At 47.7% G+C, this 26,280-nt stretch overlaps 1 protein-coding gene across 7 annotated transcripts in view; it reads left to right on the top strand.

The window, feature by feature from the left end:
• The window catches only part of KCNQ2 (potassium voltage-gated channel subfamily Q member 2), a 74,940-nt gene that overhangs the window by 5,505 nt on the left and 43,155 nt on the right, over nt 1-26,280 (top strand). For 6 of the 7 annotated variants that reach the window (XM_017833239.1, XM_017833236.1, XM_017833238.1 and 3 more), the window contains exons 2-8: nt 17,496-17,586; nt 18,788-18,914; nt 20,057-20,232; nt 21,107-21,232; nt 23,514-23,624; nt 24,516-24,611; nt 25,314-25,408. In XM_017833239.1, coding sequence (XP_017688728.1) covers nt 17,496-17,586; nt 18,788-18,914; nt 20,057-20,232; nt 21,107-21,232; nt 23,514-23,624; nt 24,516-24,611; nt 25,314-25,408 — 822 coding nt within the window. Of the gene's footprint in view, nt 1-8,954; nt 9,056-17,495; nt 17,587-18,787; nt 18,915-20,056; nt 20,233-21,106; nt 21,233-23,513; nt 23,625-24,515; nt 24,612-25,313; nt 25,409-26,280 lie in introns of those variants that run through there. The other variant, XM_017833240.1, reaches the window with a different exon arrangement.

Here is a 26,280-nt window from a genome sequence, read left to right as displayed (position 1 = left end):
AACGATAAAAACACCTGAGTTTAGTGTTTGACTTACGGGATTTAAGTAGCAAACACTTAGCCCTTCATAATCCCTGTTAAGGCAGCCCAAATGCTTAGCTGGTTTCTTAGTTCTTGAGGAACAGATTCCTCTTTAGGTTGTGGTGATGGGGAGATGTGCCAGTCCTTTTTCCTGCTATGTGATGTCCTGTGGAACAGATAGAGGAGAGCTGAGAAAGGTGGGGAGTGATTCCTACAAAGGATTAAACTTTGTCTGTGGCCTGTCCCTGTTGGTGTGAGGTCTCTGTTCCCAGTGCATCAGAGCAGTCTCCAGCATCACACATTGCTTCAGAATAATGCAATATTTGTCCAATATTTAATGCAATAATGGTTCAAAAGGAACCATGTTGCAAAAACAGATTGTTGTGGTGGTCTATACTGAGTGTCCTGAATGTTTTTAGATGGGACCTGTGATGAAAGCTGATCTGACTAGTGAGCACATGACAGCAAAACCAGGTAGTGCAGAAGGACAGTGAACACAGTGGTTTGGCTGGTGCAGCTGGGTCCTTCACCACTGTACATTTAAATGGCTCCTAATCAGGTTGCAAGACAAAAAAAAAAAAAACCTCTTAGGCTATTCTGACAGTCACCTCTGGCAAAAGATGGCCCCACTTGGACTGCAGGAGTAGGTATTTAAGTGTGGCCCCTTGGTGGATGTGCCCATCTACCCATATTGAAAGAAAAATGTAAATTTTCTCCAGTAAAAACAAGTTGTGTGACACTTGATCCGACTTGTTCAGCTCGTCTGCTGTGACCTCAGCTCCCCACTTGGTTCTCCTGGCCTTCTCCTGGGTAAACTGCAAATGCAGCCTCCTGTGACACTTACAGTGGAGGTGTTTTGGGGGCGTCATGTGCAATTATTCTAAAGCACTGAAATAATTACTCACAGTGTTTGATGGGGAGCATCTCTCCCAAGGCACTGGCTGGGATGGCGAGAGCTGCTTTATTACAGCCCTGGGGCTTGACAGTCTACCTGTCAATAACTGAGGGAGTGCAGAGCATTCCTCCAGAACTCTCTGGTCTCTCTTGGGCATCACTCCAGCCTCTTAATGTACTTTTTAGATGTGTGGAAAGCTTTGGTGTTGGTAAACATCCATCCAGTAACTTTTTTTAGTGGATTGGATGTCAAAGGACAGCCTTTTCCAAGGCGTGAGAAGCAAGAACACCTCTGAAATCTTCTCACCACTTGCTCTTGCTGCTCTAGGGAGGTGATTTAAAACTCCATCAGAGTCACTGGGGCTGCTGGGTGCAGCAGCAGCCTTGGCTTTGCAAGTGCTGTGACTGAGCAGTCACTTGGTTTGTTTGGGGACTTAAAACGTCCAGTCATTTCAGGTGGAGTGAGCTTTCAGCTTGAATTTGGTGATGCTCAGATACAAGCTGGATTCCTTTGAAAATCCTATGGAAATCCCATAGGAGACTCAGTGCAGGATAATGTGGGCAGGTTTGCCTTCTGGAGGTGCCCAATGGTCTCTGCTGATGGCAGAGGGAGCCTAAGTTCCCTTGCACACCTTAGGGGAGAGTTGGTTGGGATGAGTCCAGACAAGGAGGACAGAAGACAGAGCCTGGCATGATTTCCAACTGAAAACTGGAGTGAGTTGAGGCATCTCCCACCTCCTTCCTCCAGCCCCAGTAGGAACTTCGGTGTTCAGAGCCAGAACTACACTGTGGACACCTCGCCAGGTAAGGTCAAGGTGAGAGATGAGGCTGATCCACACTGAAATGGGATGACCAGGATCTGACATCCACGTTTACTCAGCCACATTTGAGAAGTGGTTTTGAGAAAGGAACCATTGTAGCAAACCCTGATCAGCTCTTGTAGACCTGCAACCCAAGACTCAGGGGAAATCAGGAAGTAATCAAGCCTTGCTAGTACCGAGTGTAGTTCCTAAGCAGCTCCAGTTGTGTTTTGGCTCTTGGAGGGGAGCACCCGGTGGTCAGTCCCCATTCAGAGATCCTCCTTTTTTAATGCCTCCTGTGGGAGGGTAGGACAGGGAAAAGAAACAAGAGGACAGGCAGAGGGAATGACTGAGTTAGGAGGCAACTTCTTTCTGTCTGAGGATCCGGGCAATCCATCGTGGCTGGTGCTTGGTCTCTTCAGGATGGAATTGAAAGAGGCAGAGATTTTGCCTTCCGGAGGGTCTTTCCCAGAGATTCACAAACTCCTCATTTGTAAACAAACACTGATCTGCCTGGAAGTCCTGCTTTCTCATTTAGAGCTCTGCCAGCCTGGGGAGGTGACAGTGTCACAGCAAAATATGGCTGGGGTGGCAGTGGAACTGCTGTCACGCACTGCAGTGGATGAGCACAGCAGGGCAGGCAATCCTAACACAGCTGGGCTGTCACTCTCTATGAAGTTATTATGATGCCCAGGAAAAAAAAAAAAATTAGCTAGCAGAAATCCTGACTCACAGGTGACTCGTGTACATACCCCTCTTCTGTCTCTTGTGTGAGTGTCTGGGTACCTGCTGTGTGTGTTTCTTGCAGCTCTGGTTTGATGTGATGGGAAAAATTAATATGGGGTGCAAAAGAAAAAATTCAGTCAAAGAATAGTTAAAATAAATTGAAGGAAGAAAATAATACTCTGTTAATATTACATCAGTGTGTAAGCACCCCTAATGGAAGTAGAAGTCTACAAGCCTCTGTTTTGTGCATCAAGTCAAAGAGAGCCAGTCCATGCTTTAAGACTTGGTGTATTGAACAGTCAAGACAGATGAAAGGCATAAAGTAGTTGGGGCATTGCTGGTAAATGTTATCTTTGCTCCACTTTTCTTTTTAACAGTATTTCCTGTCACCTTATTTGCTTTTGAATTGGTGGGTTGGTTTCTATTCGTGCTCCTTGGGTTTGCAGAGGAAGTTGGGGTTGGCTTTGGCTACAGCAGACTGTCAGAGACATGGGGCAGCCCATCTCAGTGGGAAATCCCATGGTCTGAAGATCTCAGCAGAGTTAATGCTGGGCTGGGAGGATGAGGGTGGCACATCTTCCCAGGGACATGGATCACCCACAGCGGGGCAGTTTGCTGTGATCTCACTGTTCATTACAGATGCAGCACGTAGAGGGCTGTGCATGGGTCTTATTGACTTTCTCCCGTTCGAGTGTTATATGTGGCAGCAAAATGACAGCACTGGGAGACTTTCTCCTGCATGTTTATGGGCTTTTGCACAACTCAGAGTCTCAAAGTGGCCATTAATTGAGTTTATGCTTGCTGGGAGGTTCGTTACCTGATCTGAAGAATGTAATAAGGGATGTAAGAGCACTCCATCTTTCACTCAAGAGGGGAGCAAAAGAGGTAAATATAAATATCTGTATATTATAGCTGGACAAACAGGGAGTGAGGCTGTGTTGCCTCCTGCCACTCCAAGCCATATGGTGGTTAAGCCTGAGTGCTTCCACGTGGGGCAGTGAAAAACAAAAGCTCCCCCAATAACGAGGTCAACTCATTGGTCTTGAGGCTGGTAGACTGCAGGAAGGGCTTAGGCTGGTGTGCCCATTGCATCAATGTTGGACATTGTTTTTTTTCTGTGGTTACTCATCCTTCCTTTTCCTCCATGTCTGGCAAGGCTGGAAATGCCACGTCATGTCCAGTTAACCCCTTGCTGGGCCTTCCTCCAAGTTTTCTGGGGTTTATTAGCAATAATTCGTGCTTTGAGGACTAGTGAGATTCCTGAGTCATCTCCTTAGGCAGGGAGCTATTTATTTCAGTGTGTGTGTTACACTCCCCGGGAGTGGGTGTCTCTCTTCCGCTTTTGGATCCTGCCCTGACTCTATATAAAGACTCCTGGCTTGAATGAGCAGCAAAACCAACCCTCAAACTGGATCCATCACTTGGAAGGTTCGTGCTGCTGATCCTGTCTCTCCTGGCTGAAGGAGCATGGCCATTTTGAGCATGGGTAGGAGCTTGCATGGGACATTTGTCCACCTCGGGGTGTTACAGCTGCTGGGAGAGCTCATAGGGATGCAGAGGGCTGGGTGTCCCTGTCCAGGAGCATCTCTTGCTCTACAGTGGCTCATGACAGAGGGGTAGGTGTGATTTGTAACCTCTTTCCTCCCCAGAGGTTGATTTGCTGATGCTGTTGGGTTTTTGATCATTGTGGTTTTTCTTACTTAGGAGAGGTGAGATACTGAGTGGTTGTAATTCCCCGTTGGTATTAGAGCAGGGACTGGAGGTGCCATGGGCAAATGTGGAGGGGCTCCTCGGAGACACTGCCAGTGCTGGAGCTGCCAGGTTTGCAGGAATTTCGTTGTGTCATTTTTCCCAGGATGGGCCTTTTCACAGGCATGGTTGTGTGGTGGCCTTGCAGAAAGCTGCCTTGCTGCATGTGAATTTGGGGGTGAAGGAGAGCCCGTCACATAGCACCTCTCTGGGGAGCTGCAGAGAAGCCAGTGTGCTGATGGCAACGTGCATCCAAAAGCTGACTTCACACCCAATTAAGCATCACCCTGAGCCAGAGGGACAAGTCCTCATGTCATTATGTCTTGAACTCAATTGCTGGCACTTCATGAGGGCTCTGTTTCCACAGCCTGAGGGAATGAAGCATTTAATCTGTATCAGCATTAGAGAAACTTGGTTAATGTGACCTCGTGGTTTGGTTCTTGTGGGTAGTGGATGCACATCACTGTGGTTGTCTTTTTCTTAGTTATGGCTATTCCTGTAAGGAAGGAAATAGACCTAAAGAGAAAGGGAATTTCCTGAGCTCTTTGTAATTTATGAGAATTTTGCATTCAATTTTTCTTCTCCACATTTTTGTCTTTAAACATCTAAATGTTTTTAATGCTATCCCTAATTAGCAGCTTCTCGCTAATCATATCAGCTAATGAGGGGTAGGAAGAATTTCTGCACTGACCTTTTGTTGCTGCTGATGTTTTTCTTTTCTGCAGCAGAAATCAGATATAATTTGAAACCTTCTCTGAGCTGTCCCTTCTGCACTCCCTGATGCGTGTTTGTGGGTGGTGGGAGCATCTCGAGTCGTGCTAAATGGCACAGAGTGAGCTGCTGAGGGTTAGTCTGGGAATCAGTAGATCTCCCATCTAAGTCTGTGATAAACAAAATCGTAGAATTGGGTTGGAAGGGACCTTAAACCTCATCTCATTCCACCCTCCCTTCCATGGAAAGGGACACCTTCCACTAGATCAGGTTGCTCCAAGCTCTGTCCAACCTGGCCTTAAACATTTCCCGGGATGGGGCAGCCACAGCTTCCTCTGTCAGATTTAACACCATGTAGATCTGAAACTTAAATTGGTGAAGGTTTAACCAGCCTTAGGATGGAGGGAATGATTTGAAGTTTTGAGTATAGGGAAAGGTAATGAGAGTCTCTGAATAAGGCAAATGAATGGGACTGTTTTACTGTAAACATCTAGGAGTGGGTGAGACATATCCCAACCTCAGATCTTAACCCTGTGCTTTGGAAAAGCCAGATCTAGGAGACCTGCTAGTCCTTCAGGGCTTAACATTGCCTGGACTTGACCCATCCATGTGCAAGAACTTGGGGAGCACCTCCATCAAACTTGCCTTTTTTGCTGCCCCTCTTTGCAAATGCTCTGCAGAGCAAACAGCCTGCTGTGGGTGTGTGCTTGGCAGAGAGTACCTGCCCAAATCCCAGCCCACTGTAGAGAAACAGGCTGAACCTCCAAGGGGAGTTCAGTTCTCCCTAGCCCTCCTCTTCTGGCTCTTCCCCACATGGGAGCTGATGGCTGTTAAAAACCCCAGAGGAACTAATGAAGCTCATGAATTGCCTCCCCATCTGCGACTCTTTAGTCTGCTGCCACATCCCTGTGGGATGTATTGGGAAAAGTGGCCAGAGCCAAACCTGACCTGTGACAGCATTCCCTTTCTGGCTGCAGTGGGCCAGTGGGATGTGAACCCCACCTGGGTAACACAGGGGGCTGGTAGAACCCAGGGAGGTAAGCACAGACCTGATGGGGTTGCTCACTTACATTCCATTTGCTAACAGGCAGCAGGAATTAAATGGAGATTAATTAAATTTTTTTTTCTCCTCCTTCCTGCTTCCTCTTGCTCTTTGCTGTTTCTAGGGAAGACTGAAAAAATGTGCTAGAGAGGAAGCTCAGCTCTGAGCATCCCTTCATGAATTCAGAATATGGCCCCCGTGGGACTGCAGGGAAAGGCCCTCTAATTATAGGGAATGTCCTGTGAGGCCGGGTTACACAACCAGGATGGAGAGCTGCTCCTGCTCTGGTTTAGCAGCAGGCTGATGATGCTGTAACTCCAAATACTACCTGGCTATTATCCATTCATTGCTTTTTGTCGCTGTCGGTGTCCTCAGCGCACGGCACAGACCACTCGCGAGGCTCCGAGCCAAGGAGGAGGTGGGAGGGAGCGTGCGGGATCATAAAAGGGCCATTTGGTACTTAGAGTGCCCGGTGACATAATTCCCAGACAGCCCGAGCGTATCTCGGAGCCGGCTGACGAGTCGCCGGGGAGATTTGGCTCCGATGCCACCGAGTGAAGGTGACTCCTTCCCAGCTCTGGCAGGAGCAGGATGCCCTGATGGGGAATTCGTGCTGTGGCGTCTGCTCGCGGGCTCCGCACCGGCTGCTGCCGCTGGGTCAGGAGCCAAACCACCGTCCGGGAACGGGATTTGGGACTGTTGCAACTGCCCTGAGCTGTTACGCGGGGGAGGACGAACACCTTGGCTCTGGTGCTGGGCATGCCCTGGTGTCACGTGCTGGAGGACGCTGCTCCTGCCTGCTCCCGGGTGGCTTTGTGCTGTCATTTAAGATGCTGTGTTGGCTCTGGTCCATCTGAGCCTTGGTTGCTGGTGTGCTTTGCAGTGGTTTTGTGCCAGGGTTTGTTCTACTCCAGAAGGATTTGTTGTTTGCTGAGTGCCATGGGCATGCCTTGAACTACTCCTGGGCTTAACCTCAGCTGTGTCCCCCCCCCGTGCAGGGGGGAATCATTACCTTCTTTTCCAGTTTGGGAGCTGAGGTAGGGAGGAATTCAGTGACACAGTATGCCTGCAGCATGAAATCCAGCATCCCTGCTCCCCAGACTGTAACCCTAGCCTCTCCCTCCTCCAGCTGCAATAACCATTTCCCATACAGACAGCATGTATCCTTGTCCCATCAGGCCTTCCTAAGCTTTGAATTATTAAATATTGTCTCTGATCTCCATTATAAAGGTTGTTAAAGCACAGTTACTTATCAGAATAGAAAATGCTGATTTTGGCTTTATCTGCTTGTGGGATTTAATTTAAATAAGAAGAGTTTAAAAAAAAAAAAAGAGAGGAGGGCTGGAAGCATTCAAGGCCAGGTTGGAAGGAGCTCGGAGCAACCTGGTCTAGTGAGTGGCATTTCTACTGATGGCAGGAGGGTTGGAATGAGATGATCTTTAAGATCCCTTCTGACCCAAACCATTCTGTGATTCATGAAAAAAAAATCACGAGAAGCTGAGGTTTTAGGTAAACAAAGAGAAGTAACATCTTCACAAGAGGATGTCCAGCTTTGTCTCAGTACCCATGTGATCACTGGTTTGTGTCTTCTGTTCAAAACAAAATCCCATGCGAATTCATTAGTGTTAATAGGCTGAAGAGTGGTTGCAGCTGTGATTTCTGTGATGCCCAATTACAGATTGTGCTCTGGGAGTGCCCCTTCCCACACCCCCGCTTCCTCCTCCTCCCTCAGCTGGCAGAGACCTTGCCAAACCAGCCTTCAAGAGCAAGGACTGTACCTTTGGCTCAGAGGGAGCAAGGAGGAGGTGCAGATGCAGATGCAGAGCAGGAGACCCAGGGCCAGCTGCAGACTCCAACCAGCTGCTTTATTCTGCTGGTTTATCGTGGTTTCTGGGAGCCTGCAGTCCTGGCTGCGGATTGCTGTAATTCCCAAGGTCAGATCCATGCTCACTGCTTGTAAGAAGTCGGGTGGTACCTGCTGCTTTGCAGGAGGCTGTGTTTGAGCAGCAGGAACTCGGGCCATGGTTCTGCTGTTGGTTATTCCATCACTGTAGCAGGGTCTTGCCCCACAGCTGGGCACATCTCTGTATGCCTGAGTGGAACTGCTTGATGTGACCCAGGCAGGTGATCAATCCCCTGTATTTTCCAGGGGTTGAGAGTGAGCTGGGAATTGCAGGCAGGGTCTCACTGTTGTCAGGCTGGATCTGATTTCCTCTGGACCTCATGGAGAGGCACCATCTCCTTCTCCTGTTCCCAGGTTAAGCTGCAGCAGCTCTCCCAGGCAGCAGTACAGCGCGATGCCGCAGGGCTGGGGGAGCTGCTGGGGAACTTGGATCGTGCCTGAGAAAAGGGGGTTAAAAACAGGTTTTCACAAGCCTTTGCCTGCCATTTTAAATGGGGAGGATGTTTCCCTGGCAACGAGATGGATGCTTCCCAGCAGAGCATATGGCTTCCATCGACTTTGATTTACCAGCGTGTTGAAATGGCAGCTAGATAATCTCTTTTCAGCTTTAATGTGTCCATGCCCTGTGTCCCTGTTCCTTATGAGTTTTTAAAGGGTCCACACCTGCAGCGCTGCCCTTGCTCCCATCCCAGGGCTGCAGCTGGTGGGGTCCCATCCCAGGGCTGGGACCTGCAAAGAGGGACCTGCACAGAGGTCCTGAGCATAACCTGGAGCAAAGAGCTGCAGGGCGGGCAGGAAAACCTTCCCTGCCTCTGCTGCCTTTCACGAGCCGAACAGCTCCTCCTCCTCCTCAGAGAATATAATCCACATCCCTCTCTTCCTATTCTCCTCCCTGCTTTAAATCATTTTTAGATGTTTTCCACCTTTCACCACACAATCATCTGCCTCCTGCAGCTTGCTATTTATTGTTGTGTTTACTGGCACAGGGAAATAAGAAGAGGGAACAAACCTGTCATTTGCTGTGCGGGGGAACTTGGGGGAACTGGTTTCTGTGAGCTCGTGGCTTTCCCAGCCTGGTTGCCATGTGCCAACCCCGCCGAGCTCACATGGCAGCCTCCTCCAAGGGGCAAAAGCAGAGGAAAAGAGGTTATTTTCCTCTTTGCTGCCCTTCACTGGCTCTCCATCCTTTGGCAAATTTGATGAAAATCATGTGAGTCTCATCCGTTGCCTTAGAGGTTTATTCACCACGTAATTGATGCTGGTCTGAGCCTGATTCCCATCTGCCAGTGTCTTGGTGGTTCATAGCCACGAGCAGAAGTGAGGGTGCAAAGACAGGCTGTGCCCTGGCAGATCTGGCACTGTCCATGCAGATGTCACGAGCTGGCCGTTCTCTGCCTCGAGCCAACAAGATGCCAGCGTGGGTGGTGGCAGGAGGATGTCCCCATCACTCACAGGGAGCAGAGGGCTGGGGCAAATCTGGCTACTGCTCAGGGAAACTTTGCTGATGGAGGGGGAGATTGGTGCAAAAGGACTTTGAACTCAGAGTTGCAGCTCCCAGGATCCCCAAAATAGTTCTGTTAGTGGTGAAGTTGACTGGCAGCTAGTGTGATGCTCTCCCCTTCTTGTGGTATAACTGGCTGGTTCAGCAATTTTTTAGGGCTAAAGAGCACTGCCTTTTTAATGCTGAACTCTCTGGAGATCCAAATTTGTTCTGCATCCCTTCACCCTGGGCAGCTCCTCTGGGTTGCCTGTCCACATGGCCCAGGTGCTGCTCCTGGCAAAAATGTTCCCATCCCAAGAGGAGCAGCTTCACAGACATGGAAAGCACCAGGGCCATATTCTGCCTCCTCTGCCGTGAAGGATCATGCCCTCCTACCAACCTGGGGAAGGGATGTAGAGCTCCAAAACTGGCCACTGGCCTTTTATTTCTTGTTGTTGGACTTAATCCTGTGTTTTCCCTTGTGCCAAACTCAAGTGTTTCTCAGGCGTTGCAGGGTTTGGACACAGCTGAGCTGGACCCTCTCTTGTGGCATTGCAGCCCCTTTGGATTTCAGGGGGTTATTACTATTTTGCACTGGTGTAAGTAGGAGGGAACATGGTCCTGCTGATTGCAGCATTCCCATTATTCCTCTGGGTATGCTTTTCTACCCAGCTTGGGCATCATTGTTTTCTGGGGACTAAAATCAAAAGGCTGTGAACAAACTCTCCTGGGTCTTGGCTGTGAGCTCCTTCCTGATCACTAGTGGAATAAGAGAGGTAAAATTAAACAGATGTTGAAATTGGCAACTCTTAGGCACATTATACAGGCAGTTTGCAAACATTTCTTTCCTTCCCCCAAGTCTCTGTTAATTAAACAAACCGGTGAGCAAATGAAATTAGCAGGGCTTTGGTAATACTTGTGTTTTTTGCTTCTGTGTTATCCATTAGCCTCTGATTCTGAGAAACCACTTTCTTGTCCTCTAATTACTGAGGGATGAAGCTGGGGATAGACCCTGGGAAATGTCTGGGACATCCAAGTGCCTTCAACATTGCCAATATCTCTTGCCATTCTCCTTCGCTGTTGCTGGGAGAGAGCCCAAGAACACAGCTCTGGGGTCCTGCCTTTACAGAAGCACAAACCATGGGCTGAGGCATGGGAAAATTGAAGTTTTTAAGGGTGACATGAGGATTTTGAGCCATTTAGTTGCCTGCTGTGGGTCTGGGACAGTTAATGCAGCTGCTGAGAGCTGTCAAGCCTCTGTGCTGGCAGCTGCCTGCAGAGGCTCTCGGTGATGATGCTCGTTCCTGAGGTGCTGTAGTTCTGGGAGCTGCAGAACTAGTGCAAAGTCAGAGATGGGGGAGCAAAGCTGGAGGAGCTCAGGGAGATGGAGCTTGTCCTTGGTGGGTGGGAAACCTCAGGCTCCAGCTGAATTGCTGCTTCTGGGACAGACCTTTGAAAAACCAGCTACTATTCCTGTCTGCCACGGGAACCAGCCCTGCACGATTTAAGACAATCTTCCTATCTGCAATTAGACCAGAGCCTATTTTTGTGTAACCCATTCCCTCGAGGAATGTTTAGATGAGATGCAGCATTACATTTTACTGGGACTTCTTGCTTTCAACCCAGTTTTAGAGCTCAGTTAAGTCAGGTCAAGTGACTTGCCCAGGTCAGTCAGAGCAGCTTGACCTCAGCCAGAGAAATTTTGATTCCTGCATGCTCCAACCATGTGGTGTTTCCTTGACTTCTGAAATTTATTTTTCTTGGGGTATTGCAGAAAGGCAGGGCTTAAGAAACAGAAATAGCTTGATCTTTAAACAGAGATAAAGGTTAGCTTGGGAAGGTTTGTATTCCTGTACTCACTAGCAGTGATTCCTCAGAGGTGGGGAGAAAGAGGAGGCTCTTTTAGGGGAATACCTTGTGGGATGAAACAGAGGCAGAGCTCAGATTTCAATCTGAATAATACGGGTATTGCATGAGACAGCAACTTTCCCTCACATTAAAATCGATGAACATGCTCTGAATAAATGGCTGCACAGATGTTTTAAGAATTACTCAAATGTCCAATATTTTATACTCTTAATTTACCTCCCAATGCACTGTAATTGCACCGTGGGCTTTAGGATCCTCTCCCATGGGCTGTTTCTGCAGCTGCATGAACATGTTTCTCCCCACCAAATTTTTTGAAAGAAAGCCTCAGCCCAGCAGCATTGAATCCCAGCAGGAACAGACTCTTCTGGCAGGTGCACAGGCTTGATTAATACTTTGGGTTTTCCTCCAGACATCTGGCTCCTCTGAGGCTGCGTGTGCAGGGTGAGGAGAATACGCAGACAAGCGTTTCCAAGTGATTCATTCTGGGTGAGGACAAAGAGGAACACTGGAGCTAGAACCTTGTATGCAGTCATTATTATTAATAAGGCTTTTATTCAGAGTAAGTTAAATTATTAGAGCCAGCCTGTAAAAAAGCCCAAGCAATTCCTTGCAGTTAACTCTTTTCCCACTGTAAGTGTTCAGATCTTGATCTCCATTCCCTGGTATTTCTAGATGGCTTTTGTTCTTCGAGGCTTCGGTCCAGAAAAGCTCTTAAGCTCACTCTTGCTTCTAAGTGTGAAGATACACAATCCTTTGCTGGACTAGGGACAAGTTATGTCATACAAAACCCATTTCTGCTCAGATTCCTGCAGTTCATGGGTTTGGATCAAGACTCTGGCTCTGGGCACTGGGTACAGATGCTGCTGCTTCTGCTCTCTGACTGTTACGAGCAAGAGCAAAAGGCTGGAGGAGCTCTTGGAGTGGAAAGTGATTTTAGAAGTGGTGGATGTTGAAGGAGGAAATATATGTGAACCTATATCCTGCTCTTATTTCTTAGAGATGTGCTGCCTAAATAGAAGGAAGGCAGGAGAAGAGGTTTTCTTGTGAACACAGGCATCACCTCTGTTCACTGAGAAGGCACAGGATCTGGTAATGCTGTCCCAGACAGGCCTTTGATAATGATTTATTAAAAAGTTTATAAACCATGACAATCCCTGCCTTGGAGCCAGCTGGTGACCAAAACCAATGTTTCCTACCCACATGGATGCTCAGGGATCCTCCAGGCTCATCCAAGGAGCGTAACTGCAGGAGAGGGAATGGAGCTGGGCATGGCCAAAACCGCAGGGAGACACCATCAGGAGGAATTTTTGGACAGGACACCATTTATTAAGGCACAGGACCAAAAGGCAGGACTCCCCATTTCTATTTTCAGCTCTTGTAGTGACAGAATTTGCCTTGGGAGATGATTTTGGCTCAGACCGAGGGATGTGGAAACCTGAGGGATGTGGAAACCCGGAGTGAGGCATTTAGGCTTGTGTTTAGCCTTGTAAATGAACAGCCAGGTTGTAAGTCACTGCAGGATTGCTTACATGAATAAAGATGATAGATGCTCCTGGCTAAGAGTAGGTGCCATATGACAGTTTTTATCCCTGGAAAAGCCATGGCTTTCTCACAGTTCTGCTTTTGATTCAGTGGAGGTTTAAACTGAGCTGTAAATACTCCCATTCCAATTGTGAGGCTCTCTGAGCACTAAAAGGCATTTACCAGTCTCTGTTTCTCTTTGATACAGATGTTCTTTCACCTTCACTCATTGTCATTGCTGCATTTTCCTGGCCTTTGATTTTCATTGAAGTTTTAGGTACTTGAACTGCAGCATTTTACAGAGACCGCAGCAAATGGATTGCTGGGATTGCAGATGGATTGCCCGTAAGGATGTTGGTTTTCTTTTAGCACAATCATCAATGTCTTTTTTTTATATACCCAGAGTAATATTCATTGTGCATCTCCTGAATGCCTGTAGTAAACTGCTCTTTCCAGCTTTGCTCCATCTAATTTAACAAATAATGAACGTCCCAGTTCCAGGGAAGGCCAGCAAAGTGGGCAACAGTTAAAAAGTTACAAGTTTTGTCACCTCCTTGTGTTGTATCCATCTCCATCACATCCAAGAATCTGGTTGCTAATTAGTGGTGCTCCACCAGAGGAACCCCAACGTTTCTGCATGTCAGAGAATGTTATTTGAATATGAGTATTTCAGGAATAAATTCAGAGGTCTTTTTAAATTCTTATGTAAATGGGTGTGTAGATTCCAAGGGGGTTTCTTTTGGAAGGCAAATTAGATGATTAACCTGAGAAGCTTTATGATGATTCCATCATGTGCTTTCACTGAGGAAAAAAAGAGAGAAGGACAATCTTTCCTGTTTCATGCCATTTTAAGTATTCTTTTTCCAAGAGGGAGTTCAGTCATTCCTTTTTCTGTTGCTAACCTGAAGCAGAGTGGATATGAAACACGGATATGCAGATTTTGTGCTGGGATTTATAAACTGTAATAAGAAGCTTGCACGGGTGTTTTAAATCAACATAACCTTTGGATGTAAAGTCAGACTTTGCAGGTCTTTGGATTTATTGGTATTAGCAGCAGTCAGATTTGCACAGCTGAGTCTTGGCTGAGCTTAAAGGTCTCAGCAACAGGTGTGGGGCATGTCAGAACAGAAAGTGGTACTGGATGCCTGTAGGAATGGATGGTGGGTAGAGAAGATGCAGTGACATGAGGTGTCCTTCTCCAGGAGGCTGGAGACAGCTTTCTCCTTGCCATCACTCTGCAGAGGAGACATTACTCCCAAACTGCCAGCTGCCGTTTGCATCCTGTCTGGGATCTGGGAGAGCCTGGTGCTGACTCCAGCCATGCATCATGTAGGACCCAGCTCCTGTCTGCTCAGGAGGAGGATATTGTCTTCTCCAAAGCTCTAAGGAGAATTGGCATCTTTAATGTAAAAATCATTAGGTGGGACCTAATTAATGTTCCTTATTACACATTAACATTTCCCAGAGTCAGGCTGCAGACATAATTTGCTTTCATTAGATATGTAGCTTTAAAAATTAGATTCATCCCAGTATCTACACTATTTATTGGCTTGTTTCCCTTTCCTTAGCTATCCATAATTATCTGAAGCCCTTTCCTGATCTGTCTGGTTAGATTAGGTGGAATTAAAGCAGAGTCCAGCTTCCTGTTCCCCACTGCCCTCACTCTGTGGGAGCTCAGAGGATACACACAGTCTCCAACACAGACACAGTTCTTAGCTTGCTTCTTCCACTCCTCTATCCACAAGGGTTCTGTAGATCCCTCAAAGCCTCCTAGGAGCCATACAGACCCCAACCCCCTGAGTTCAGTTTGTTTGCAGAAAGGTTTCATTCTCTGAGTCTCCTTTTTCAGCCTCCCAAAGATTTGTGGACCACAGGGTCAAGCCCAGCAGCTGTGCATCACCATGGAGCTGTTTTGGGATGCTTGTGCAGCTCACCCTGTGGTGAGCCAGAGCCTTCATCCCTTGCTGTCAGGACCATTCCTTACCTGGGGGCTGGGACAGGGGGTTCCTTACTCATCAGGACTGAGACAGGGAAGGTTTTTGTCCACGTGGGATTTGGCCATGGAGCTCCCATGGCTTCACTGAATGAGCTGGTGCGTTCCCTGTTGCCTCCCATGCTTGGCAGTGCAGTAATTAATGCTGGCCCTGAAAGAGTGATCTGCATCAGGTCTCCCTGGCAATGGGAGCCCTGGGGAGCCCGGAGCTGAAATTACAGCAGTGCTGAGCTGGCCCTGGGGAAATGAGGAGAGCGGAGAGGCCGGGGATGAGGCTGCAGTGATGTGCTGGGGAAGGGAAGAAGCAGCACCGACATGTCCAGCTGCCCCAGCAGTGCCCAGAGCTGCCCCAGCTCTCCCCATAACCATGGTTTGTACAATCCATCCTTGGCATGTGGAGTGATAAAGCAATTTCTTTTCCTTTTTTTTTTTTTCCTCTGTCCCATCAATATCTGTCTAGTGACAATTGAATATACAAAAATCTTTTTTTGTGGCATGTGTCCCTGCCAGGACTCATCATTTAAGAGTGGTTTCCTTCTGGATCCATCCAAGGTGGTCACCTGAGCAAACACTGTGCAAGCCTGTGCTGGTATTTGCACTTTACTTTCAGCGTCTCCTCAGGCATTTTACAGTGATGTTTGGTCACAGAAAGAAATGCAACTCACATTCTGCTTATTTAATCAGAAAACCTAGGATTTCTTTTCCCTTGATCCCTTTCTATTATCTTTTTTTTTTTGTTTGCTTTTTTTCTCTTCTCTTTCTTCTCTCATTGATTATTCATTTGTTTCTCACTTCAACACAGAAGTTTGCAGCAAAATCTGGGCCACCCCAGGAGCGGGGCTGCCTGACCCAGTTTCAGCTCCTTCTCCACTGGGGTGCAGGGCTCTGCTCCCCCTGCAACAGTACAGGCAGCAGCAGGGGTCTGTCTCCACTCCCAGGGCCTGGCCCAGGCAACTCAGAGGATGTTGGGATGGATGGAGTCCATTTGACTGCAGGGCAGGTTGTGGTAGGATTGTTTATGGCAAAGGTTTTAAATAAACAGCCTGGGGAGAAAAGATGTTTAAGTGAGACCTAGAGAAGACATTAAGGGACATCATGAGTGAGTTTGAAAGGAAAGTTTTCTTACTCTCTTGAGGTTTTTTCCGAGTGTCTGGGTACCAAACCTGGTGTTAGAAGAGAAAATTTGTAGTGAGGAATCAAGTAATTATCCTTATCTGCTCTGTGCTGAATTCATCTTGTGGCTGACAAAGCTCAGCCTTGGCTGAGATGGCTCTGAAGGTCCCTTACCTCCAGCAGTCCCTTACCTCACCACCACATTTCAGCCTGTGGTTCGAATAAGTACTGCAAATCTCCCTATTTTTACTTTTTGGTGTGACATTAATGGTCACTGCAAAGCCACAAGCACGACCTGTCGGTGTGAAACTCCTTTTCTTTATTCACCGAAGAGGAGCAGCCCCCACCAGCAGAACCAAACCTTATAAATATTCAAAATTCAGTTTGTAGGAATGTGAGACAAAGTCAGACAGATGAATTATTTAATGCTCTTAAAGAATGCAGCTTTTAGTTTCTCCTTGCGCTGGCCTACTTTATTCTATTAGTAAATCAATCTCCAGTAAATTAATTTCCCTCCCTTTCTTGCAGCAAGCAGTGGGCATGGGTGGAAACCTCCATCCTTGAGCAGATGCCAGGACACCTCTGTAGCTGTGGACTGAGGCAATGAGTGTTGGAGGAGAGTTGAGCTCCTGTCATTCATTTTGTGCTCTTTGATGTGCATTAGAACACCCAGCACTCAGGAGAAGCACAGAGCATTGATGGGGACAGGCTGTGAGTGACAGGCTGGTGTGGCGCTGCTGAGGCTTTTGGGAGGCTGCCCGTGGATGTAGATGTCAATGAGACCTGGATGCACGCTGGGTTTTGAGAATTTCCCCTATTTCATGGCAAATAAGAGACTGAGAGCGCTGATATCAAAGTTGGGTCTTCCCCAGCTCATGGCAGGATGAGGCTCCTTTTGTCCCTGCAGGGCTGGGACGGAGGCCAGCTCAGGTCCCTCCCCAGTGGCAAGGGTGTCTCTGGCTTCGTGGTACCAACAACTCCAAGATCACATTCCCTAGGACTGGATCAAGCCCTTACTGTGTCACGTGACTGGCCACAGAAAAGCAGAGTAACAACTACCAACCTCTCACTGATGCTACAACAAACCCCAAAAGTCACCAGCTTTTCCAGGCAGTGAGGAGTTAATGTGGAGTACCTGCCTAAGGAAGGAACATTAAATCCACCCAAAAATGTCCTACCCCGACAAGAAATGTAGTCCCACTCCTGTGTGAGCTTTAGTAGATGTAGAGCATCAGTGGAATTCTTTATGGGTTCGTGCTCAGCCTGTGCTCCTGCCTCTCAGCCAGTCTGCTCCCTCTTATCCCAGTTAGAAATGTTCCTGTTCATTTGGATGCTTATTGAAAGCGTGTTGCAGAAAGACCTGACAGTTCCTTAGGGAAATAATGTCAGAGGTGATCAGAGCTGCCAGCTGGGAGGGGAATCGGACTGGCACTGACCAAACTGGGAGCAGTCCAATGGGTCTATCCACGCATAACCCTTTCAAAACTGGCCACTTTACTCACCCTTTTTACATGGTGTGATAGCAGCAGTGCAGTAAATACTCATAGAGAAATAAGTCCAAAATTGCTCTCTGGACTACTTTGATGAGTATGAAAAAATCCTGCCCTGAAGACTGACCTTCTCTCTCTCTCCCCTTTTTATTTTATTTTTTGTTTTAATATTTGTGTTATGTAGTTTTCTACTAGTTTTCTCCTGCCTGGTGCTGTCTGTCTTTTCGACCATTGATGAGTACCAGAACAGCTCAGAAGGGGCCCTTTATATCCTGGTAAGTGGGGGCCAACAGTAAGGTATTAACATAAAGGCAAAACCACACAAAAACCTGAGATTGGGGGTGTTAGAGGCAAGGATTTAAACTGTCACTTGTGAGAGGGGGACCAGTACAACCTATGGGTAAGAAATGTGAAAAGGAGAAATCTGTATCAGGAATAAACTAAAAATATTTTGAAGGGTCTTTTAAAACCTTTCTTCCTAGACTTTTTCTCTTTCTTTTCTTTTTCTTTCCTGAATTTATCTTCAATTTCAAAACGCAGTAGCAAGACTGATCCCAGCTGAAAGCTCCCAGTATTTAAAGCTGCAGACGCTCTGCGTTGGGAGCAGCCGGCGGAGCTGCCTCCTCTCCCACACTATCACATCCCTGCAACTATTTGATCCACCATGAAGCTGCAGAGTTTTGTTCCTGAAATAGCCCGGCATCCCTCACACTGACAGTGTGGCTTCTGCCACCAAGAGCCAGCAGAGATCCTGCCACCACGGCAGTGGTGCAGGGCTGCCAGATTCACACATCTTTACTTTTGTCTGTCTTCCTCTTCCCCAGTCCCTGCCCTACATCGACATCAAAAGGTGCTGCAGACTAATTATGGGTTCATCAGGTTTGACACATGAGAAAGCTGAGAAAAGTGCTGCTAGTAAAGAACTCAGAGGGAAGGGAGCGTGCATGGGATGTTCAGATGGTGATGGAAAGAGCTCGCGTGGCATTAAAGGATGGAAAATCTACACCCCCCTGCACCAGATAGCCCAGCACACTCAGGCAACCAGGCCACTTTTCTAGGGAAAAAGCTGAAATCCCCTTTGAAGAGTCCTAGGATGATTCCCGACCAGTGATTCCCATTTCTGCTCTTCCCTGAGCTGCTCAGCACTAACCCAGTCGAGTCCTGGAGACTAATGGCAGGGAGACAGGGAGGTGCTTGCCAGTCCTCTGATGGGGGACACAAAGACAATAGGGACAGTGTAAAACTCTAGTTCATGGCTACAACATGCAGTACCTCTCCCCACCCTGGGTGGGGTGAGGGAAGACACAAAAGCAGAGATCTGATGATCCTTCAAGCCTGGGCTCTCTGAACGGTGCAGACAGCTTGGTGACTTGTTGTCCGAGGTGTATTTTCCTGAGGTCACGTGTTTGTCCCTGATTCTGGAGCAGGCTCTCCACCATCCTTCTTTCCCGACTAACAGCGTTGTCTCCCTCACAGGAAATCGTCACCATCGTGGTGTTTGGGGTGGAATACTTTGTGAGGATCTGGGCGGCCGGCTGCTGCTGCCGATACCGGGGCTGGAGGGGAAGGTTAAAATTTGCCCGCAAGCCTTTCTGCGTCATCGGTAAGACCTCCTTCCCTGCATGAGATTCCCCAAACCACGATGGCCACTGCAAGCAGTTGCTTGCACAGGGCTCTGGTGTCTCGCATGCATTTTGGGGGTTGATCTTCAGCTGCTTCGTGATCAGGAAAAAGCACAAAGGCAGAAGTCCTAATCCACGGACGTGTTTTTTTGTTATTCATCACGGCGTGTTCCCTGTTTTCTGCCAACCTGGGAGCCATCCCAGTGCCCTGTGTACCTCAGGCATCGCTGACAGCTGCGCAGAAAGGGGGGTTAGCCAGGAGAAGCTGAGCATAGGAACTGGGATCCTGCAATCCTGTGTCCAACCTCCACACTGAATCGTTCACGAGTCACTGAAGCTCGGTGTGTCACTTTGCCTTCCCTGGTGCTGATGAGCTGCCTCACAAGGGAGTTATGAGACTTAATTAATTCTTGTTTGTAAAGTACTCAGTGAGCCTCCTATGAGAGGGGCCATCTGGGCACAGCAGTGATTTTTTTCTGGGATAAGAAATGGGCAGAGAGGCCATGCCCTTCGCTATGGAAGCTGCCTTCAACTGTCCAGGAGCTGGCAATGGTCATATGCAGGATTTGAGCTTATTCCACAGAAAAAGACTGCTATAAAATTTGCACAGAAAATTAGGGAAGAGGGAGGTTTACCGAATCTTCGTGTATATAGAGAGAAAGGCTTTTTTTTTGGCCTATTTCTTGGTCTTTGTCTGTGAGCACCTTAGGACTGCTATGCAGGACCTGGAGATTTTCATTCCCAATTTAGATGGTGTAATTCCCAGCTTTGTGTAACAGGCAGCTATGGCTGATAAAAAAAAAAGGCCAAGCATTTTGCAAGGATTTAACCCAGTTTAGCAGTGTTAACACTGAATCATATAAAAATTCAGACTTCGCAGTATTTGACACATTTTTTATGGATGACGAGCGTGGAGAAGGAAACCAGGATATTCCACAAGGTGTGTAGTAGCTCCTTTCATCCAATTTAAGATTAATGCCATGTCCTTCCAGCACAGAATACAAGTGACCAGGAGATCATTCTCATGCACAGCCTTCTGCTGCCCGAGGCAGTGGGAATTCCATCCCCTTTGGTAGTGGTCCAGCAGCACTCCTTCAGCTTTCCCTGCCCTCTGTTCCTGCAGACATCATGGTGCTGATCGCATCCATCGCCGTGCTGGCAGCGGGGTCCCAAGGGAATGTCTTTGCCACCTCAGCACTCAGGAGTTTGAGGTTCCTGCAGATCCTGCGCATGATCCGCATGGACCGGCGGGGCGGCACCTGGAAGCTCCTGGGCTCTGTGGTCTACGCACACAGCAAGGTGAGCAGGTCCCAAGCAGGGATATCGAGTTGCTCTTGGTGTTCCCTCCCCCACAGAGGCACTGCTTTGGTTCAGTTCTCCTTCCCAAAGCTCTCCCAGGCCTGAGGAGATCGGAAAGACACCGTAGGTAACTCGGGAAGGGATGCAGAGTCAGGGACAAGGTCTGATGGAGTGCTTTGACCAGTCAAGGAGAGAAGGGAGAGAGAGGTTCAGTCACAGAACTGATCCCTGGTATAAGGTGATCGGTTTGGGAAGAGTTTGTTGATAATTTTTTGTTTACTGCTTCTGAATTTATGAATTTAACGTTTCTCCTGTTTCCTGCACTTTTTCTCCCCTGAAAAGCTTAGTCACCTTAGCCAGAACTATCACAGGGAATTTGTGGGTCCCTTTTGTCCACCCTTGCATTAACCTAATCCACAAATAATCACTTCTGTGAATTCTGAATTAAAAATTCTCTGCAATTGGGGTATATTGCATCCAGACCCCAACTTTGCAGCTCCTCCTCTGTAAGTAGAAGCCCCAAGGATTTGAGGATTCCTATTTCAGTTCTAACTATGTGAATTGGGGAAATGCTAGAGTTTTTTAAGTCTCAGGTCCATATCTTGCAATAATGGAGCTATTAAATGCCCTTCTCCATTTGCTGTATGTGTTTAGATGTTGGGGTCTTCAGGACAGGGATTGCCCCATGTGCTTGGCAGAGCCACCACCTCATGGTCCTATCTCAAAAAAGTGTCATTACTGGCCTCTAACCAAAGCCCTCAAACCTAAACAAATGCAGGGAAAGTTCAGATCCAGCCGCAATCAAGTAACTCAACGTTCAGAGATGCGCACCAGGGTTGCAATTATTCTCTTCTTTCCTTTAATGATCTCGCAGGAGCTGATTACTGCGTGGTATATTGGCTTCCTGTGCCTCATTCTGGCCTCTTTCCTGGTATACTTGGCCGAGAAAGGAGAAAATGAGCACTTTGATACATACGCAGATGCACTTTGGTGGGGTCTGGTAAGTCATTTTCATAGAACAGCTGCTGGTTATTAAAATAAAACGTCCATTAACCCTCCATCTTCTATCACTTACGTGAGGCATCGACTTATAGAGTGCTTAGTTAACATTTTTATTAAATGGCTTTGGGCTGCTCCATTTAGCTCTTTTTCTTATACAAACCTCATAGAAAACGTTAAAGGATCACATTTCTGCATTAGCTGGAGCTGCAGGGGAACGGGGCACTCACGTGCTCCCAGCTGTGGGATTTAGCTCTGTCGTGACAGCAGAGGCAGGTCAGACAGAGACCCCACACTGCTTTGATCATTGTTTTGACAAGTATTGCTGCCCTTTAATTATTTAAATTGCACTTGGGCAAGGCGCTGTTAAACACGCAGGAATAAAGTTTATAAAATTAATAGGGTCTAAGTACCAGAAAGACTCCAGCGGGGCGAGCGCTCCCCTTCACATCTCTGCTGACAGAGGAGGAAAGGGCAATACTTTTGGTTTGCTCTGTGTGTGCGTGTGCATGTGAATTATTGGATTACTCAATTAACAAAGAGAGAATTAATGACGTTCTAATCTTCTTGCGTTATTGTTCTTCTGCTCCATCACTAGTTTGGCCTTGATTACAAAGCATGTAATGAAAATCCCCGATCTGATCAAATCCCAATAACAGGCTTGGGGAGGAATCGGCTGATCAAGCAGCTCCTCTGTTCCAACAAAGGGGAAAAAAGCAGTAAATTGCTTTTAAAGTCCCTTAGTTATGACAAAAAAATAAAAACAAAGCCCAATTTGACATAACCAGAAATTAAACAATGGGGGAAAAGTGACAGCCCAGATTAGAGCTTAGTCTGGGGAGAACCATCGGCAGATTTATCCCTCCTGCTTCCCAGGCTCTGCAGGCCTTCAACAGAGGATCATTGCTCTGCCTTTTGGGATGCAGAGATGCACCAGACTGTTTTGCCACTGAGAAACACAGAAAAAAAATTGAGCCTCATTAAAATAAGTAGTTTCTGTCATTGTCCAGCTCATGGTTCCAGTACAGGCAGATGTTAAGAGATGGGATAAATCAAATTTCAGGTTCATAAACTCATCCTTTTGTTGATCTTGCTGCATCCAATCCTTGTAGTTGTCTATAGAAATTATAAAAAAATTGTAAACCAATTTTGCAGTGTTTATGGAGAGAGCATTGCTCCGACTTTGTTTCAGTAAGAATGAGGCATGTAGATGCATTTTTTAACCACTTTGTCAAAATAGCATCTAATTGATAAGGCTTTTAGTGGGCCTAATTAAAGGGCGCTTTGGGATCATACTTCCATTTGTGTAAAAGTGATTTTATTCTGAATGAAATGCATATTTCCAATGCCACATCAGTGTGGTGTCAGCTGCCATCCCTGGGGCCAGCTCTGTCCATGGAGGCTGTGGGACAGGGACACTTCCATGTGTCACAGGGACCTTTGGGATCAGAAGTCTCAAAGATGTTTCTAATCAGACCACTCCTCGCTGCCTTGCCCTGCCAGACCCAGGCTCTCCAAATCCTCTTGGAAGCCCTGGGGGAATACCCAGCATTTCCCACTGCTGATGTCTGTGGACTGAAGTGGGTAAAGGTGTCTTCTCCTGCAGTTTGACATTCAGGGGATTCTGTCTCCAACAAATCCCTCAGATCTTTCCCCAAAATACAGACAGCAACTTGCCAGCTCTCTCTTGCCGCATTGCAAAAATGCTGAGGAGGGGAAAAAACATTCCTAAATGAGGTGGTATGAAGGAGCTATAATTCATCCTCTTGGTCTAATAGGCTGTTTTTAAATAGGAAGGGAGACCAGCTAATAGGTACTGCTGGGAGGATTGGGAACAGGCAGAATCAGGTCTTTATGCATGCAAATAGCCCTGCCTGTTTTCCTGAGATGCCGAAAGGGAGTTTGGGGGAACGGTGCGGGTTCGCTTCCCCTGCCGAAGGCACAACCCCGTCTCCCGGGGGAGGTTCCGAGCTGCCGCCAGCCTCTGCACCAGATGGCAGCTCTCTCCGTGACAGCAAAAGGCACAGAAAATGCTCCCAACTGGTGCGAAAACCCAGCACGTGAGCAGGGCGGGTGTCGGGGCATCTGCATCCTGCAGGGTTGCCCATCCCTGCTGGGTCCTCCGGGTCCCCGAGCTGCGCCTTCCCTTGGTCAGCTCAGGGCACGCAGCGATCCCGGCTCCTCCATGTCCCTCCCGCTCGGGTGTTGCGGGAGTTTTGGCCGTGTCGTTTCAGTTTTAAGGCTGTCTGACCAAGGGCTGGGCACTGATCTCCTCCCTGCAGATCACTCTCACCACCATCGGCTACGGGGACAAGTACCCGCAGACCTGGAACGGGCGGCTGCTGGCGGCGACCTTCACACTCATCGGCGTCTCCTTCTTCGCCCTTCCTGCCGTAAGTGGGACGGTGCTGGGAGTGAGGTCTCACTGGGAGGGGGTCTGACCTCCCTTATCCCCAGCCCCTGGAGCTGGTGCCGCTGCAACAGCTGCATCCAGCAACGTGATGCACCCTCCTGGCTGCAATGGTCTGTGGCTTTTGAATCAAAAAATTAGGGAGAAAAGGGCAAACCCTGTCTGAATATCCACAGCTGGGGTGCTTTGAGCAAACGGGGTGGAAATTCTAGATTTGGCTCTGCACAAATATTTATTGGGGCAATATAAAGGATTTTTTCCCTCAGAGGGCTGTTCTTGGGGGTAATTAATAGCTTTAAACTGAAAGAAGGTAAATTTAGATTGGCTATTAGGCAGCAATTCTTCCCTGTGAGGGTGGCGAGGCACTGGCACAGGTTGCCCAGAGAAGCTGTGGCTGCCCCGTCAAGGCCAGGCTGGACAGGGCTCTGAGAAACCTGGTCTAGTGGAAGGTGCCCCTTTCCATGGCAGGGGGGTGAATGAGATGAGCTTTAAGGTTCCTTCCAACCCAAACCAGTCTGTGATTCTATGATTACACCGTTTCAGCAAATCACTCACAGATGCATTTCAGAGTGTTGCACTGATCTGGATCCCTGTGGGGATAATTTGATGAATGCCAACACTCTGGGGTTATTTTGTGTTTTATCAGCTGGCTGGAGGTGGTTTGGGAAAAGCTGCAATTCCAGTGGGTACCAGCAAAGTCTGCTGCCCCTTGGAGAATGTCTGCCAAGGCTGCTGGGTTGGAGGCTCCTTCCTTCCTCTATGTTTGAAACAAAAACTGAGCCAGAAAAAAAACTTTGGAGGGAAAGCTGGCCACAACTTTCAAGTGAAAGCTGAGCTAAACCCCTGCTAACTGCAAATTGTTGTTCTCTTCCAGGGCATCTTGGGTTCGGGGTTTGCTCTGAAGGTTCAAGAGCAGCATCGACAAAAACACTTTGAGAAGAGGCGAAACCCAGCAGCGGGCCTGATCCAGGTGAGGATCACATCCAAGGAGCCTTGGGGTTACATTGTCCTGGTTTTGGGGGGCTTGACAGACTTTTAGAAGTTGGGGAAGAAATGGGCTGGTGAAAAGTGGGGCCATGTGTTTAAGGTGTGAGACAGCAGCTGGTGACTGGTTTTGTCTGGGAATAAATGCCAGGAAATCAACCATGGGAAAATAGCATATGTGGCAGGGAATCTAGGGGAGAAAAGGAATGAAATTCAGCCCAGCACAGCAAGACAAATGCATTAGGACAGTCTGTTTTCACTCATTCTTTTTCCCCAAAGAGAATATTTATACTGATATAAAATTACAATTGGGAGCATTTTCTTCATGATAACAGATGTCCGTGCAGAAGGTTGGCCTTGGTGTACATCTTGGAGATTTGAAAGTAGTCATTTTACATTCCCCTGCTCCTCTCTTTCCAAATTTTTAACTCCTTAATAGGCAACAACACCCACTTCATCCTGCCAGTGTATGCCTGAGACCCACGAAATTTTTAACCAGGCTCACATGGTGAGGAGTATCATGGTGCCACCCCAAATTTGTCATGTATCAAATCAAAGAAGAGGCAAAATGCTGGATCCATCCCATAGAAAACAGAGGGAGGAGTCAGAGTTGGCCGAGGTTTATAAACCTGAGGGTGGTGCTGGCCATGCCTGGGTCCACAACCCCACTGTGTCTTGTCCCCCACAGGCGGCTTGGAGATTTTATGCCACCAACCTGTCCCGGACGGACCTGCACTCCACCTGGCAGTACTACGAGCGCACCGTCACCGTCCCCATGTACAGGTACCTCCTCCTCCAGCTTCCTCTTCCACTGCCTTCCTCGTGATGCCACTGCCTCCACAGTTATTTCCGTTATCTGGATATATAGTTTCATTTATTTGTTTCTGAGTTTTTTTCATTGAAAAAGTTGATTTCAAGAGGCTCTTAAGGGCTGGTGTATGCTTTGTCTTTCAGAGTTTTTTTGCTTTGTATTTTTTGTTGTATTTCTTTTTGACTTGATTTTAATTTTCATGTTGCTTTTTTTTTTTTTTTCTTTCCATGTCTCTGTGTGTTGTACATGCTCTTCTTTTCCCCTTTATTTCTCCATGTCTGCTGGTAGTTGCATTGTGTTGTGACAGTTGCCGTGCCCAGGTGTGAAGACCTCCCTCCAAGCTGCTCTGGATCGTAGGTAAAAGCTGCCCTCACCCTACTTGCAGCTCCTCGTGCCCTTCCAGGCTCTCCTTGCTGATCCAACTGGTCTCTAATGGTCCTTCTGCCTTTCAGCAAACTTTTCTCCCTCCTTTGACCAGCCTGGTACTCTCCTGGGTGCATTTGCCCTGTGTCCTCCTTTCCTTTCCTTTTATTTCTCTGAGATGAGGAAAACCAACTCAGGATTCAGTGAGCGTTTTCCCATTTCTTATATTTCATTTATCCATCCCAGTCTGTTGACAGGAGTAGGGAAGGATGGTGGAGCCTTGATGGATGAGGCAGATAAACACCACTGAGTTTTGGCAGCATCCATCTGCCTTGCTTTACCTGCTCTACTTATTGTACCCAGGCATTTTGTTAAGGTTAGAGCAGTGCTGTGGGAATTCACAGCCTCTTGGGATTTGGAGTTTCATGGAAGTGGGGACAGAGTTCCCTGTCATACCTCAGTGCCCTCTGGGACATGGGGA

Source organism: Lepidothrix coronata, unplaced genomic scaffold, assembly GCF_001604755.1.
Source record: "Lepidothrix coronata isolate B3197 unplaced genomic scaffold, Lepidothrix_coronata-1.0 Scaffold212, whole genome shotgun sequence".
Lineage (NCBI taxonomy): Eukaryota > Metazoa > Chordata > Aves > Passeriformes > Pipridae > Lepidothrix > Lepidothrix coronata.
This window is presented reverse-complemented; position numbering and strand designations above follow the sequence as displayed.